The sequence below is a fragment of the Nuphar pumila genome, unplaced genomic scaffold (genome assembly GCF_984573655.1).
Source record: "Nuphar pumila unplaced genomic scaffold, dmNupPumi1.hap1.1 HAP1_SCAFFOLD_1400, whole genome shotgun sequence".
Lineage (NCBI taxonomy): Eukaryota > Viridiplantae > Streptophyta > Magnoliopsida > Nymphaeales > Nymphaeaceae > Nuphar > Nuphar pumila.
Genome location: NW_028323666.1, coordinates 8,388 through 23,580, shown reverse-complemented (window position 1 = coordinate 23,580; position 15,193 = coordinate 8,388). Strand labels below are relative to the sequence as shown.

Sequence of the window (15,193 nt, the reverse complement as noted above, 5' to 3'; positions counted from 1 at the left end):
CATCACGGAGAGCTCTTTGTGGTTGCGGACGTTGGCAAGAATTGGGGGCTCGTGCGTGCAGGAGGTGTCCCATTCGCTGCGTTGCGCATGAGAACGTGCCTGTCGGGGCTGCTGTGTGTGGTTTTCGTTACGATAGTCGACCTTCTTCTGGCGTGTTTTGCTGGATGCTTGCGGAACCGAGTGCGAGCTGGGGTGTGCTTCATGGACTTTGGCTCCCAGCGTAACGTTCGGGGGTTTGATTGCACAGGCTTACGCGGGCCTCTGATGACCTCGTGTTTCAGCCTAGCCAGCTGACTCTTCAGCTCTTCGTGCACGGGTGTTCCCAGGAGTAGCTTGAGCTTCTCGTTGAACATCTCTGCAGCACTATCACTGGGTTGGATGTGGGCTATCAGGCATCAACTTGTCTTGGCGCACAACGGACCTCGAACCGTCTTGCCTTTCACTCGAAGGCGTAATTGCAGCTCCAAAGAATGTCAAGTAGGACAACTTGTGCAGATCAAGACAGTCACAGTCGATCCCTGTCTTCGTTTGGCATTGAAGGTATTCCGACTCGGCAACTTGGGATCGGAACAATGTCTTCATGATGTTTGGGGTCATCCTCTGGCCTTTCATGTGCACTTGCCTTTGCAACATGTCTATCATTGCCAATCATTGCATAGGTCTTGGACGCCACACATGCTGACATCGGAGCATTATCAACTGCCTGCTCCCCACAACGCTTGCGTCCCAATATTGTGGCAGACCTGTGTTGAAGCTTCCAAACCCTTGCATTCAGACAAAAACGGTCGGTGCTGGTGACCAGTAGTATCTCTCTCATGACAACGGCGCTCGTTACCCCTCAGGTCTGCAGATCTGCAAATGACAGTAAGCTGCACCAACGCATCAAAGTCTAACCTGGAAATGCTGGCCCCTGGCATCTAGATTGCAGAATCGGCGGCTGTTTGCCCATGTGTGTCGTAGGAGGCTCCGTTGCACTTGAATTCAGGTATTTGATTGGCTGAAGCTCGTTCCCCAGCAACACCCCGCTTTGCCGCTCGGGTCATAGAACTCAGCATTTTCCTAGAATCCAATTAGATGTGAGAGGTCGATGGCAAACTAACCGATTGAAAGAATGTCACACTGTAAGACGCATTCCTGTGGATGAGGTGCTGCCGTAGACACAGACATCATCATCATACACAACATGCAGCGCCAGACATTTGGGAGCGGCACCTTCCAACTGCAGCACTTCTCTCTGTACATCAGGATCCACTTGCATGGCCCCATCCCCATCAGTCAGCCTGATGTTCCCTTCGTGAGCTTCTCTTCCCAACTCTTGCCTTCGGTGCTTGGGCTTCGGCTTTCCAGTATCGAGGGTGGACGTTGCAGCATTTACTCGAGTCCTCATGAGCCTTTGGTATTGATTTTCCTCCCTATACCATGTACGTATGCACATCAAACGCATCATTGATCAAATGCTTGCACCATTACCTGTGCCGTGTGCGCCTGAAAGACCGTGGGCACTAGTGCGCACGCGCGAGGCCCAGTTTCATAAAGCGTGCTCACAGCAAGGTTAACAGGGATGCAGGGGCGCGCTCAGGCAGTGATGGAAAAAAATTGAGTGGTAACACATCAGGTCATGGAAGGGACGTGCAACGGTCAAGATAACCTCGACCTTGCATGCACGTTGATGAAGGAGAGCACGGCTCGCTTCATGAAACTCTTGGTTCCAAACGACAGCCCGTATGAAAGTCCACTGCGCAAACACAGCTATAATACATGTAGATACATGTGCTGTTCATCAGACATGATGGCCGGCTGGCAAGTGAAAAGCTCACCACTTGTTGAGCACAGGGTTGATATTGTAGTTGGCCTTTCCGCGGTTCATCATTCCCCATGCACGAGATCAGGTAGACGGAGTTTACACTCACTCACACTCATATGTATGAGTGAGCGAATGTCAAGCACATAATTCTGCCTTAGACAACTTAACGCAAACCAACATCCGACAAGGAGGCTCGGTCGAAGGGAGGCTTTGCCAGGCGTTGAAAGCATTTACACATACTTTACACTCGTCCAGCAGAACCTTATCAAATGCAAGGAGTAATCATGTCGAGCATACCGCAAATGTTACAGAGGCGCAAGAGGAGTGCAGTGTCGAATGTGTCACATTGTCGCAAGTCACTTGTCAAGTGGCACTGGGAGTGGGATATGCTGGAGGGCAGGATTTGGAGATAGGAGGGGCAACTCCTTGGCCACATGGCAAATCTTCATTTGCCACATGAAGACACCAAATGACTGTTAAATAGGCCAGCACTACGAAAGAAACTGCTGGAATTAGAGGTAAGGTGCTGCGTCGCAGGCGAGGGTTGCATGCAGTTTGCGAAGTCTGTACAGATACAAAGACATACCTAGCTGGCATCACCAAGTAAGCTCAACAATCATGGTCCCTGTTGCATATGCCGGACGGACCGGTACTATGAGATGGAATCACCAGTTGATCATTGTTTCATCACTACGAACGACGAGCTCACAGGCACAGGCGTAGTCCAACCAAGCTAAACTGCGAGAGCTGAGACTGCGTAGCGGTGGAGGCCTTGTATGCTTTTGTAATCTGAGTCAACGACAGACCTGATGGCATGCAAGCATCGCCAATGTGGATGAGCACCATCTTGTTACAAGCATGGCATCATGCAATACAACAAACCGACAACTGCGAGGCAACTGGCAGGGCGTTCCGAGACACAACTTCCACATGGCAGGCAAATGATGCCTCAGGAAGATCAGTAATGGTAGCCATCATCATGTGTGCCAATTCATCAAGGCTGTTTACATTGAGACATCTATCATTGAGCGGCATGAAAGGTAGGCAACAGCGGAGTTGGAATAATTCGCCCATTGGGCAGTCATTGTCCGGCGATCGCGAGCGATTGATTGTTTGTGCCCCAACCGTAGTGCCTTGCAGGCCCTCAAATGTCCTGAAGCGTCAACCTCTTTACACAGAGTCGTTGAAAGCGTCATGGAATGGAGGAAGATGCTTTGGCAACACAGTGGGCAAGGTTGCCAACAACACCACTTTAAAACCTGTCATGAAGCTCAGGTGTGCATCTTCAGTCAGACACACTCGGGTCTACGCTATCCCAGTAGATCGTTTAGTGATGGATTGTGCTTCTCGCTTGAGCACTGTCAGGAGGGTTTGAGAGGACTCTACAATTTTGTTGTATGCTGTTTCCGTCTCCTGAATGACCTTTTCATAGTCGATCTTCGTAGCTTGCTTTTTTGCCAGAGACTCGTTGATTTGGGACAACCGCTTGGTCAAGGTCTGCACACACCCAATGCATGTCTGATACTGCTAGCAAGGATGCAGCACGCATATCACGGCATTCAACCACATGAAATGTCGCTGGCCTACACATGTTCGCAGCTGCTTCCAATGCGAACAGTTGAAAGCTGAAATGAGCGTGGTTCAGGGGTAGCAAACAGCCGTCCTCTTCCCCACTTTCGATCGATAAATAAGAATAAGGGAGAATCTGTACCTAGCCAGATGTCTCAGAGATACCACCATAGTAACTCTGTATCAGGCTAGTAGTATTAGGCTAGCCTGCATTGGCCCATGGGCCATGGACAACGCGCTCTAATGCCCTTTACAACGTCATGAAGTCATACCTGCAGATCAGACTGAATTTTCATCTTCTCAGCATCTTCCTCTCGTATCTGTTTGTTAATGAGCTCCCTCTTCTCTCGCAACTCCTCTATGCACTTCACGAGCTCATTGTTCTGGTTTGCAGTGCTGCACCCTGTGAGGCCATCGTACTAGCCAGATTCTAAATGTGAATCCTGCATTTCATAGCAGATAGTTGGTAAGGCGCGGAGCGAGGACATCGATGGAATGAACATGTCAGGGGTGGATTCGAAGTTCAAACCTTCGTTCTGCGGATGCATAAGTGTACTCCCAGAAAAAGTCTGAAAAGACCGTACATATTGTTAAACAAAGATTAAACCAGTTCGCACAGCGTCAAGCACCAGGTGTGCAGCATGAACCAAGCTGGAGGGCTCGCAGCTACAAGCGACCCTGCCCCGCGAGTAGTCTAAAAGATGCTCAGGCCGCCACTGAAAGCATCCTCGCTGAACCAAAATGTAATTATGTTGCCATATGGAAGGCTTGCAATGCTCATGCCTTCACTTGCTCGAGAATAGGCCACGAACCTTCCCAATTGCCTTGGACACTTTCGACTCTTAGCCGTGCGAGCTAAACGCCCGGATTGATCATGTGAAAGCACCGCAGTCAAGAAAGCCTTTTTGCTTGGCCAGTGTTCCCTGGGCAACGCGTTTCTCAGGAGGTGAGGTTGTATGCGGATGCAGTTGTGTCCTTGAGCAGAAGAGGACCGGAATCAGAATGAAGACGATGCCGCTTATGAAAATTAAATATGTGCGGTGTCAAACCTGGATTCGACGCGCTGGCATTGCGTATGCAAGTGCCGCAACGTTTCATCTTCACTAGTCAGCTGCGCGTCACCCATTTTTCGGACATCAATTTGATAGCGTGGCTTGCGGCCTTCGGAAGCGCTGCGGCGTCGGCATTACGCATAGAAGGCAATGTCATTACATGATCACTGTTTCTAAATGGATTATGCGAATGAGCATTCGCGAGCAATTTGGCCGAGTTGTTTTGCACGCACGACTAGGGTACCTGTTCGCGCTTCCTCGCGATGCAACCTGCCAAGCTGCTGGAGTTGAGCTCACTGCAGTTCAGCTACAACCTATTCTAGCATATTATCACGCGCTTAAAGCCAAGAAAGCTCATGGGTCCTGTGAAAAGATCTTGGGGTATCCACGCACTATGCTGGATGTCAACGGGGATTCTCCTTGTTATGGCGGCAGGCTATCTGCTTTTCGCCGACGAATTGATGCATCATTCTATGAGATCGTTTTCGAGCACCACGAAGTCCCGTCGCCTGAACTTCTGGGTGTGGCCAGCGGCATTCTGAGAAAGCGGGTGCGTCCACATGCTTGTCACCTTTGTCTGCTAAATGTTGCACAAAAACATAGGGTAATTCAAATCAGTCAACCTGCATTTATCATACGTGACATTTCATCTTCATGTCATGGCGTGCATCCAATCATTGGACCTGGCGAGCTGCAGGAATGCTGGCATTCTCTGAGGCGCTCTTGGTGCTGATGATACCAAGGCTGTCGCCCACAGCACTAGTCGATGCCAGTGCCAAGATGGCCCTTCGCTTCATGCTATCTGGCGTTGTCAGCTTTGCCACATGGGTACGCTTCCTGGTTTATTCTCCTACCTTGTCTTTGAGTGTTTGCTTCCTCACAAGCGTCTGTATGCCGCCTATGGACCAGGGTGTTCAGACTCCGCACTTATGCCTGGGCGTGCCATGTGTTCTCAGCACAAGCGCCTGATCCTAACAAGAGCAAGCCTGTTGCGAAACGCTCGTCCAGTTGCGCACCTCAGCTTGACAGGAAAAGTCCCCTTCTCCACAAGGCCCACAATGCTGCCACCTTAAATTGAAATTTGCGGAGATGTGAGAAGATACATCATTACATCGCACAGAGATGCAAAATTGACCACACAAACACCAGGAAGACCTGCGCAAGCGCGCTCGGAAAGAAAAGCCATAAACGGGTGCGCAACAGCTCAGAACCACCAGAGAAGATACACCAATACATCACATAGATAATGGCAGGAAATTGACAACAAGCAACAAAGACAGCACATTCGAAGTCAAGATACATCATCGTCATTCATCATCATCAGACAGCTCGCAAGATAACATTGCTGGCTCCAATTGGATGCGTTGTCACTTGAGACCATCTCATCCCAATGGTGTGTGTGAATTGACAGAGAAAAGTGCAAAGCAACTGATTAGATGCGACGCGAAAGGGTGCACATGTGCAGACTTTGCATGGAGAGCACTGGTTCCAGGGGCCTTTGATGGCGGAGGTCTTTGTGTTTGCCCCACTGTCACTATGTTGGTCGCCCTTTGTGAAATCTCCAGAGAACGAAAGTGACGTGAAGCCAGTCAGGCCCCCGAGCAAGCGTACGTGCCCCCCTGGCTGATGTACACACTGATGGTGCGCCTCCCATACTTTTGTAGGCAGCGCAAGCAAATAGCAACTGGCAGAAATGTGGGTATTTTATATGAATGCATTGCTCATCTAAACGCTACATGGCGTTGCTGGTGATGATGTTTCTTTTGGCAACACGACTGCATCCACATGAGCATTGGAAACTCCAAGAGATACATGGGAAGGAGTACTTCAGTACACCAGGCACATGTAGCTGGACCACTCTATGTTAACTTTGCACTTGGACTTTGGCTTATCTTTGTCCACTCATGCATTGTTTCAGTTGCAAGGGTCCTGAATGATCGCTCTCCTCGCGCCCGGCAGGTGTTGGGGGTTCATGCATTCAATGGCTTGCTCAAGCTGCCTTGCACCGTATGGAAATTGCTAGATAATTGGGAGGCAGACGAACTGTTATCTAACGGAAATATGTACTCATCTTTGAAGAGCTGTGTATATTGATCACGCGCGCCTGCATGCAGGCGTCCAGCATCTTGAGCATGGGCAGTGGCCTCATCATGGTTTCGTTTCCACACGTGCTGTCCGATAGCCTCATCGACACGTCGGCGTTCTTGCCCGTGGCGCGAAGTCCATGCGGAGAGAGTACTTTTCCATCTGCCAGTGCGCCTCCCTTGGCATCGATTGTCAGAAATTGCCTGTTCCGAAATCGCCGGCGAATTGGTCGGTTGGTACCACTTTTTGGTATCACAGGTACCTCTTCGTCATTATTTCGCCACGGCTACAATCCTGCTGTCCTGCTGTGCTCATGGCAATCATGCGATTGATACACGCAGACTTGATGCATGGTGTGATGCGTCTGTTCCTGCCAGTGCCGGCAGCCAATCACTCGCGCATGCTGGTAGGAAGGCATGCGCCAGATACCACTGTATATGCATCTTGCAACAAATATGGACATGGCACAGACAGTGCATGCCACCATGCGTGTGTGTGTAATTTGCTGGCAGACGCCCACTGGAGTGGCACAAGATTATGTATCCTTTCACTAAACTACCGCATCCACATGGACATTGGCAACTAACTCCAAGTACTACTTGGGAATACATGCATGAAGTACGCAAACATGGTGGAGGCATTCCCAGGTGGCTGTTTCAGCGATGCTGGAGAGACGATTGGCTTGAAGGAAAAAAACATTCCAGTGGATGACTGGCATTGGAAACACAACGCATGCACGGAAGTGTAGCAATTGCAACTGCACGTGTCACGCCTAGAAATTTAGTGGACATGGTCATAAGGGCAACTTTTTGTGTTTCGTACAGACACAAATTGAACCGTACATTCGAGACAAGCATACTGATGCGCTGCAGCTGTGCAGAGATATGACACGGCAGATGGGAGTATCTTTGCTCATCGGTGAGGGCTGATGCTGTGGGGTTACAAAGATGCACTTCGCAGCCGCAGCCAGCACGAGCAAGTCGCCCTCATTTGTTGTGCTCGCGCATTCTTGGCTGGCTGGGTTGCGGTTTACAACCAGCTGTCCGGAGGCTGGAAGACCATTGCTTGGTTTGACCCTGTGCTTTGCTTTGTGTTCACAGGTTTGTACCTGTATCAATGCGTGTCACTCCTGGGTCAACGGAGCGCAACCAGCAAATCCAAGCCGCACAACATGTGACCGCTCTCCAGAGCTGACCTGGTGATGGCTTTTGCTTTTTTAAGACCAGCTGATCCTGAGCCTGATTCTCACCCTCGCGTCGCAAAGCATGCATGTGGGTAATTGCTATAGTCTCGAGGGTTCGGATAGAATATAGATAGGGCCACAGGGTTTTGCCGGATCTGAACTATGGGGACGTGCTGGCCGCCCTCCATACGAGAAGAGCTCTCCCGTTCACTTGCATATACTTGGAACATGCAAGTTATCGATTATCGGTACATTCTCGATGACATGTTATGAGCTATTGGTTTATTGCTCCGCTGAGTATGTCCATGCCGCAAGGTCTCCGCACTAATCGTTCGTTTCGGTAAATCTGTTTCTTTGGCTGCCGTTGTTTTGTAATGGAGGACATCATTCAGCGTTTGGGTGCTGCTCAGCACATCGAAAGGGAGAAGGCTGTGGAGGAGCTGAAGAGGCTTGCAGATGCGGGTACGCTTACCCACCAGCAACAGTCAGTGCCTGCTTTGCGCGCCTTCTGATCATGTACGACAGAGGTTTGCCTTGGCCTTCTAAGAGACGGTCGTTGTATGCAGACACATTTGAACGGAGCTGGCCCGAGGTGAAGCGTGCCCTGTCCGAGCTGCAGAAGCGTGAAAGCTGGGAGAGCCAGTTGGGAGCCCTTCTCGGCGCCAAGGTTCGCAGCTACTTAGATGTGTATGCTGTGTAAGGTGTCGCGAAGTGAACCCCTGTTCGAGAAATCAGTCGGTATAAGAAATAACGAGTGCATGTACGCAAATCGCCCTCGAGCTGCTTTCGTGTTTCTATCGTCCATACATGTGCGTTGCACGTTTGCTTTTTAAAAATCAGCGGTATATCCGTGAGCCGTTCCTCTCCTCGCAATCTGATAACAGCCTCACTGCAGGTGGTAGTCCCTCACATCGACGACCAGGAGTACAGCGACTTCATGATCGAATGGTCTCTCACCTTGCTGAGCGCAAAGGAGGTCAGGATAAGGCTTTGCGTTGCTGAGCTGCTTGGCGTCCTTGCCAAAAAGCACGGCAATGTGGTATGGGAAACCTGCAAGGGGCCGGTCATAGAGAGCATTCAAGTCAACTTCGTACGAAACTGCCCCTGGTGAATTTTGTGCCGTGTCCTGTCCTGTGTGTACAGATCAAGCCAACAAGGACCCTGACCAGCATGTTCGAGGCAATAGCTTGTCTATCTGTAGCAGGAGCTCTCAGGCATCTGCACGTTTTCTGCATGGTCACGCTGTCATTTCCATGCAGGACCGTGATGAGGGAAGCACCGAGCAAGCAGCGGATGACAGAGATTGCCCAGGGAGCCCTGCACTTGGGGGCGGTTTGGGCCCACCCCCCTCTGAAAGCTCGCTCATGGAAGCTCTACTGCAGAAGTCGTACACGCCCGCCGTGCCAGGCACTGGCAACCTTCGCCATGGAACAGAGGGCTGGAAGTGTCTTGAGACCTCTGTGAGATGCATGCATGAGGTCATGCTGGGCTGCGGACCGGCATTTGCACCGCTTGCTGACTCAGAGCTGCGTCACCTGCTGTACAGATGCTTTGATCACATGAACCGTTTTGTGCGTGAGACTGGGTACCTGGCATTGGCTGCGCTTTGCATGGCTCTCGCAAAGACGCCCGCCCTTGACGAGAACTCAATCGAGATTGCGGACAAGCTGGTCAACGGCCTGAGCGACAACTGGTCGCAGGTGCGCATTACTTTGCTGCACACTTTGTGATCATTGTGATCAGAGGATGCGTTGTCACACTACTTGTTTGCTTTTGTTCAAGTTGGTTGTTACAATCTCCAACATGTATAAATCTTCGCAATCACACCCAGCAGTTCACACTGGCATGCCATATGGAAACGATATCACGAGTGTCATCCACCACACGCCAGGCACAGGATGCACAACAAAGAGCCTCAGGTAACGTGTTGCGACACGTTCTCGTAGTCGTCGTGTTGAGGGGCTTCCCGACGTTTGGCGACCCTGTTGCAAAACGAACTCCTGGCTACTCGGCCTCCACGCCCATCTCTTTCCTCGGGATGAATGTGTGGATGCCATGTGCTTCAGCTGTCCACGGGTTGTTTAATGTACTGCAAGATGCACCGAGCAATGCCTGACCACGTAGTCCAACACACGAGTAGGACGCGAGAACAGTGTTGCAGCATACTGTGCAGCGCACATTTTGTTTCTGCTGCAAGTCCATGGATCTCTGAGAATCAAGAACGTTTGTGGCGAGCAGGTGCGATATGCTGCCAGCAGGGCGGCTCGGGAGCTCATGCTGGGGGTGAGCCAGTCCCGGGAGGCAGTGTTGCAGATCATTCTGCCAGGCATGTGCCTCAACCGGTACTACGTGGCAGAGGGCGTCCGCCTTTACAGTCAGGAGACCTGGAAGCTAGTGATGCAAGACCAGGGGCGCGCTCTGGTGGCCAAGTACATCGACTCTGTGGTGCCGTACTACATCTCCCAGAGCAAGGTAGGTTTTAGCTGCTTTGTCATGGGTTTGAGGCACAGCCATGCACGCTGTGGTGCGCTGGGGGGAGTGATTGCCTGCCACAGGAAGTGGACATGTCATTTATGGGTTCTCCAGCGCTCTCCAAACAGTGACACTTGTTCAAATTGGGAACACACTGACAAACAATACAACACAAAGAAATGGATGTGATTGCAACTGTTGATCGTTCTCCGAGCCCAGGGCGACCTGGCATTCCGCATTGTCTGAAACAGCTCTCATGACGCGAATGAGCAGGCGTAGGGCCTACATACCCCGTGGGATCATCCAATGAGCACTTGTTGGGGCCCAAAATAGCATGAGTCGTGACATTATGCTGGTTGTACCTCTCCTTCCAGGCAGGCCAAGATCTCATCAAGTTGCCGTGACAAATTGGGCATGGCAGCGGGGCTTGCTGAGCAGGAGTCTTCGGCGAGTGCTCTAATCAGAGGGATGTGATGCAGGCCAACAACCACGCAGTGCGAGAGGCCGCGTGTGCCTGCATTGCAGAGTTGACCGACAAGGTTGACCGCACTGTCGTGGAGCGCTATGTCGAGGCCCTGCTGCGCGTGTTGCTGAACTGTTTCAAGGACGCGTCGTGGCCTGTGAGGGATGCAGCGTGCACAGCGTGCGCCAGTGCTGTTTCAAACTTTCCGGCACCTGCCGCGCCAATTCTCGAAGAGCTCTACAGCCTGTGGTTCGATCACCTCTGGGATAACATCAGCAGCGTGCGTGAAAACTCAGCCGTGTCGATCGGCAAGGTGGCTAAGGTGGTCGGCAAAGACTTGGTTGATAGGATTGCCAGTTGGCTGAGGTGCGCATTGCAGCTTGGTTCGAGTTGTTCAGTGGCGGTGCTTGTCAGTGCAAAGCAGGGCCTCATTACACAACCTTTCATACAGGACCTGGCGTGAGCTGGCATCGAGCTTTTGCGCAAAATGGCAATCAAGTTCTACCATATGTCTGAGTTGCATGTCGTGAGGCTTTGAGAAGGAATGCAGCCAGTACATAGCTTGCCATAGGAAACCATGCCATGTGCGCTGCATGATTGCCACGTTGTGACAGCAGATGCAGCTCCTTGTCACTGGCACTGCAGCCACCACCATGGGTCTAGGTCTTTGTTCAGTATGCACAGGTAGTGGGTATGGTTGTCCATATGCCTGCAGCAACAATAACCCTGTACAGAAGCTTACGCCCGTTACCAAAAATGCTGATTTTCATTGTCGAGTTGTGTATGTGTTGACCAAAACATTGTGCAGCCAGCATATGCTTTGGTACAGCCCTAAATAATAACGTGCACCTCATGATGGTGATGCATGTCTGATTTGGGGTTGGCGCCGCCCGTGTTTTATCTCTTGAACAATGTATCCAGAAGCGCCTGTATTGGTGCAGTGAGCACCTGCTGAAGGCAAAGGAGCAGGAAGAGGACAGCGTGCAGTTCGGGGCGCTAGAGAACACAACAACATTCGGTGTCGCAGCAAAGAAGACGAGAGACAACGACGTCCAGCTGCACACCGACCAGACGATGTTCTCCTGCGGCAGCCTCGCACCTAAGCTTCAGCGTGGTGGAGGCTGCATGGACCTCGGATTCGCAAAGTGTGCAACCCCCCTGACCTGCAAAGTAGCTTAGATCCTGCCGTGTTGTGCGCAGCGTGTTGCAAGGCCTAAAACATCGAACTCTAGCTTGGAGCACCAGCCACCTCAGGGCCGAAACGCAGCGTGCGTGTGAAAAGAAACGAGAAGGAGAGAGTGTCTGCCAAAGCTTGCTTTCAACGTCTCAGGCAAGGAATCAGTAACTATGGTCAGGGTCAGTGATGTCTCAGAGGTCGCAGTCTGTGCAGATGGATACATCCGCCAAGTGCCCTGACACAGCATGACTGCAGCGATGTCGTGGCTGCCCAACCCACCATCGTCGCAACTTGTTGGGATGCCGAGTTGGTTGGAGAATGTACTTTGCGCCTTCCCTCATTGTGCCATTTCTGGTCACCAATGTCGCCACCTCACTGTTCGCTGTTTCTGCCGTCTCTGCTGGAATAGGTTGGAGACTTTGAGGTTTACTTTGTTTGGAGGCCTTACGACGCCGTGTTCCTGCAGGCCTAAGCAGCTTTGGGAAGCCAGCGATGGAGCGCTGTTCATGTTGCGAGAGCTGGCTGCCGTGGATGCGGAAGAGGGCGTGCCAGTTCATACCGCAAGCTGCCGACATTGCTTCCATGCGCCACTTTACCCACAGCAACAACCTCCGCGAGACGCTGTGGAACTGCCTCCCGCAGCTTGCACACAACCTCGGCAAGAAGGTTTTCAAGCCATACCTCGAGCTGTTTATTGACCCGATGTTCCGGGACTTGCGCTGCGACCACCAGCTCTGCGAGTGTGCGGCTGCCAACTGCATCGCTGCGCTTCGTGACTTTGTCGGGCCGACAGTCTTCATGGGACGTCTTGATGACATTCAGATCCGCGAGCTCGACACAAACACGCTCATTCCCCAATCTGCCACGGCTAGGGAGGCATGTGGCTCGGGCAGCGTGCAGCCCGGCACCTTTGCTGCCATGATGAGCAACCTGCCTCCCGGCTCTGCAATTCCCAATTTGCTGGGCAAGCGGTAGTGGACAAGGTCGGTCTCGTAGGTCGCGCAGAAGGAGCTGACGTTAGTTCAGTCCCTTTCGCTTGATGTCAGCAATGAGTTGACACCCGCTGCTCCTCCACACATGCGTGCACTGGTGTGCCTGTGAGTCGGATACATCCATATCCGCGGCGCATGACGTCAACCAAACGCAGTCGGAAGGAACCCTCACAGTACGATTATTGCAGTCTTTTCTTTCGTGGCAAATGCTCTGGTGAGACATTTCGCCCCGCAATACTGTATAAAATACTGAGACAAGTGATTGAGTTACTGCGATGTCGTCTGTACACGCTTTGGCACCTGGCCCTAACCACATGATGACGACACAACGCTTTCTTGTTGCAAATGGATGAGATGAAGCTCGCTTGAGTTGTAACAGCTGATCAGTATCTCTTTCCTTCGTCATGATCGCCAGCAGCCCTCAACGTTCTCGCACAAGCTACGAGCAATGTGTCCGCCCACATCTCGTCCCAATGCCCTGGGCGAGCCCCGCTGCACAGCCGAGGGGTGCGCGTTCGATTGATTGGGCTGATTGCTGGTACCTTAATTCATGTTGTAACAATTGCTGGTGTTCTCCCCCTTCTCGCTCGTTTTCGCGAGTGTGCAAGGTTTTGCACCGTGTGGAAGCATGCGAAGCATTGCACACTCGTGGGACAATTTGAGAAAAACCAAATAGAAGGCAATTGTTAATCTCTATGATTTGTTGAGACACCATATCCAATCATTGCTGGCACCGACCTGATGAGAAGGAATCAGAGATAAAAGTTTCATCGATTTGATCGGTCCAAGACTGTTACAGCGATGATGTCGCTTTCCCGTCACGAACGGCTAATTGTGCCGCAGCAATGCAAAGACATAACATAGCAACGTTGTTTCCGTTTGATGCCATGCGGCTGAAGTGTGGAGGAGCATTGGCACTTTCCACAGTTTGAGGAATTGCAACAATCTCGGGGAGCTGCGAAGTAAGTACCTCAGAATGCGGTGATGAAATGCATGATTGGATACAAATGGGTTCGAAGGAGCGGGAAATACGCCAGTGTCTCAAACGGAGAGCTGAAAGTATGCGAAGGGAAGCCCAAAGACAGCAAGGGGAAGCCCAAAGGCTACAAAGTTGTGCTTCACAATGCCCAGTCCATTACACGAATCATAATGATGATTCACGCAGGATTGTGCATGACGAGCGGCAGGCACCTGGGTGAGGTATCAGCAGCAGCCACGCGTACGGAGCCGGGAGCCGTGTCGCAGGACCTGGTCGAGGCATTTCTTACAGGCTTCCGCAACATGGACGAAGAGTTAGACTACTGGGTGCACCCAGATATGATTGAGGGCACCCTTCCTCGGGAACTGCAGGGAACTCTGTATAGAAATGGCCCTGGACACATCGAGACCCCGATGGGCCGGGTCTCGCAGCCATTCCACGCCGATGGCATGGTGGTCAGTGTTGCATTCCGCAAAGGCAGCGTTTTCGTCCGGAACCGACACATCGTTGGCGAAGATTACCTTGCTCGCCAGGTGCGTGCCGGCTGTAGCAAATCCCACATATCCCTGGAAGGCCGTACGAAAAGCGTGCGCTGTGCTTTAGGTGTGCAGGAATGCAAATATCTTGTACTGTGTGTGTGCTGTATGTAAATCGCAGTGGAAGCATGACGCAAGTTCAAATGCTGAGCACAATCCAACATACATGAAACGCACAAGGGAACACAAAGTCGAAATCAATCTCTTGGCAGCCATGACGTATCCACCAGAAATGTAAGCCCAAGTCAAATCCTCCTCTGACTTGATTCCCACGTGTATGCAGCTGACTGGACGCACAGCATCGCACATGCCTGTCGCATCTGGAAGCGTCCTCAGTGACTGGTACTTCAACCCCCTGCACACCGTGCCTTTCAACACACCTAATGCTGGTGTGGCGTGTTGGAATGGCCGTCTGCTTGCACTGAATGAGGGCTCCCTGCCATACGAACTGCACAAAACGCACCTCACAACAAGCGGCCGAACCACCCTTGACGGCACCTTTGACAGTCAAGAGCGCATCTGCCCGCATACTCGGCCGTGGGTGTCGCAATCTGGTCTGCGGTCACTTATTTTCATGAGCGTTGCCGCACGTGGAACGGACGCGTTGCTCACGTTTACGGAGGTGCCCGGCAGCAGCAACCGCGCCCTTCCGTCAAAGACAAAGTTTGTCATTCCTGATGCCATATTCGGCCTGTTCCACGACTTTGCGTTGACGATCAACTACTATGTCCTCTTTGAAAACCCTATCCGTCCAAATGCAAACACCGCGGTGCAGTCGCTTGGTGACATGCTGACCGGCAAGAAGACTCTCGCCGGCACGTTTGATGTTCGGCAAGACCTGCCCTGCAAGATCCACCTGATTCCCGCCCAGGAACTGAGTT

At 51.8% G+C, this 15,193-nt stretch overlaps 1 protein-coding gene across 1 annotated transcript; it reads left to right on the top strand.

Moving 5' to 3' along the window:
• Positions 1-8,067: 8,067 nt before the first annotated feature.
• LOC149809320 (uncharacterized) lies at positions 8,068-11,807 on the top strand. The gene is made up of 7 exons (XM_089994893.1): positions 8,068-8,155; positions 8,260-8,389; positions 8,534-8,724; positions 8,837-9,393; positions 9,932-10,165; positions 10,645-10,994; positions 11,570-11,807. Exons 1-7 carry the CDS (start codon positions 8,068-8,070, stop codon positions 11,805-11,807), a joined length of 1,788 nt encoding a protein of 595 aa, XP_089851019.1.
• The last annotated feature ends 3,386 nt before the right edge of the window (positions 11,808-15,193 follow it).

Bases quoted from the DNA above. Each gene is read 5' to 3' on its own strand.
- LOC149809320 (XM_089994893.1), top strand. From the start codon at position 8,068: ATGGAGGACATCATTCAGCGTTTGGGTGCTGCTCAGCACATCGAAAGG. The intron at 8,156-8,259 runs GTACGCTTACCC...CGTTGTATGCAG, and splicing joins GAAGAGGCTTGCAGATGCGG to ACACATTTGAACGGAGCTGG. The intron at 10,995-11,569 runs GTGCGCATTGCA...GTATTGGTGCAG, and splicing joins AGGATTGCCAGTTGGCTGAG to TGAGCACCTGCTGAAGGCAA.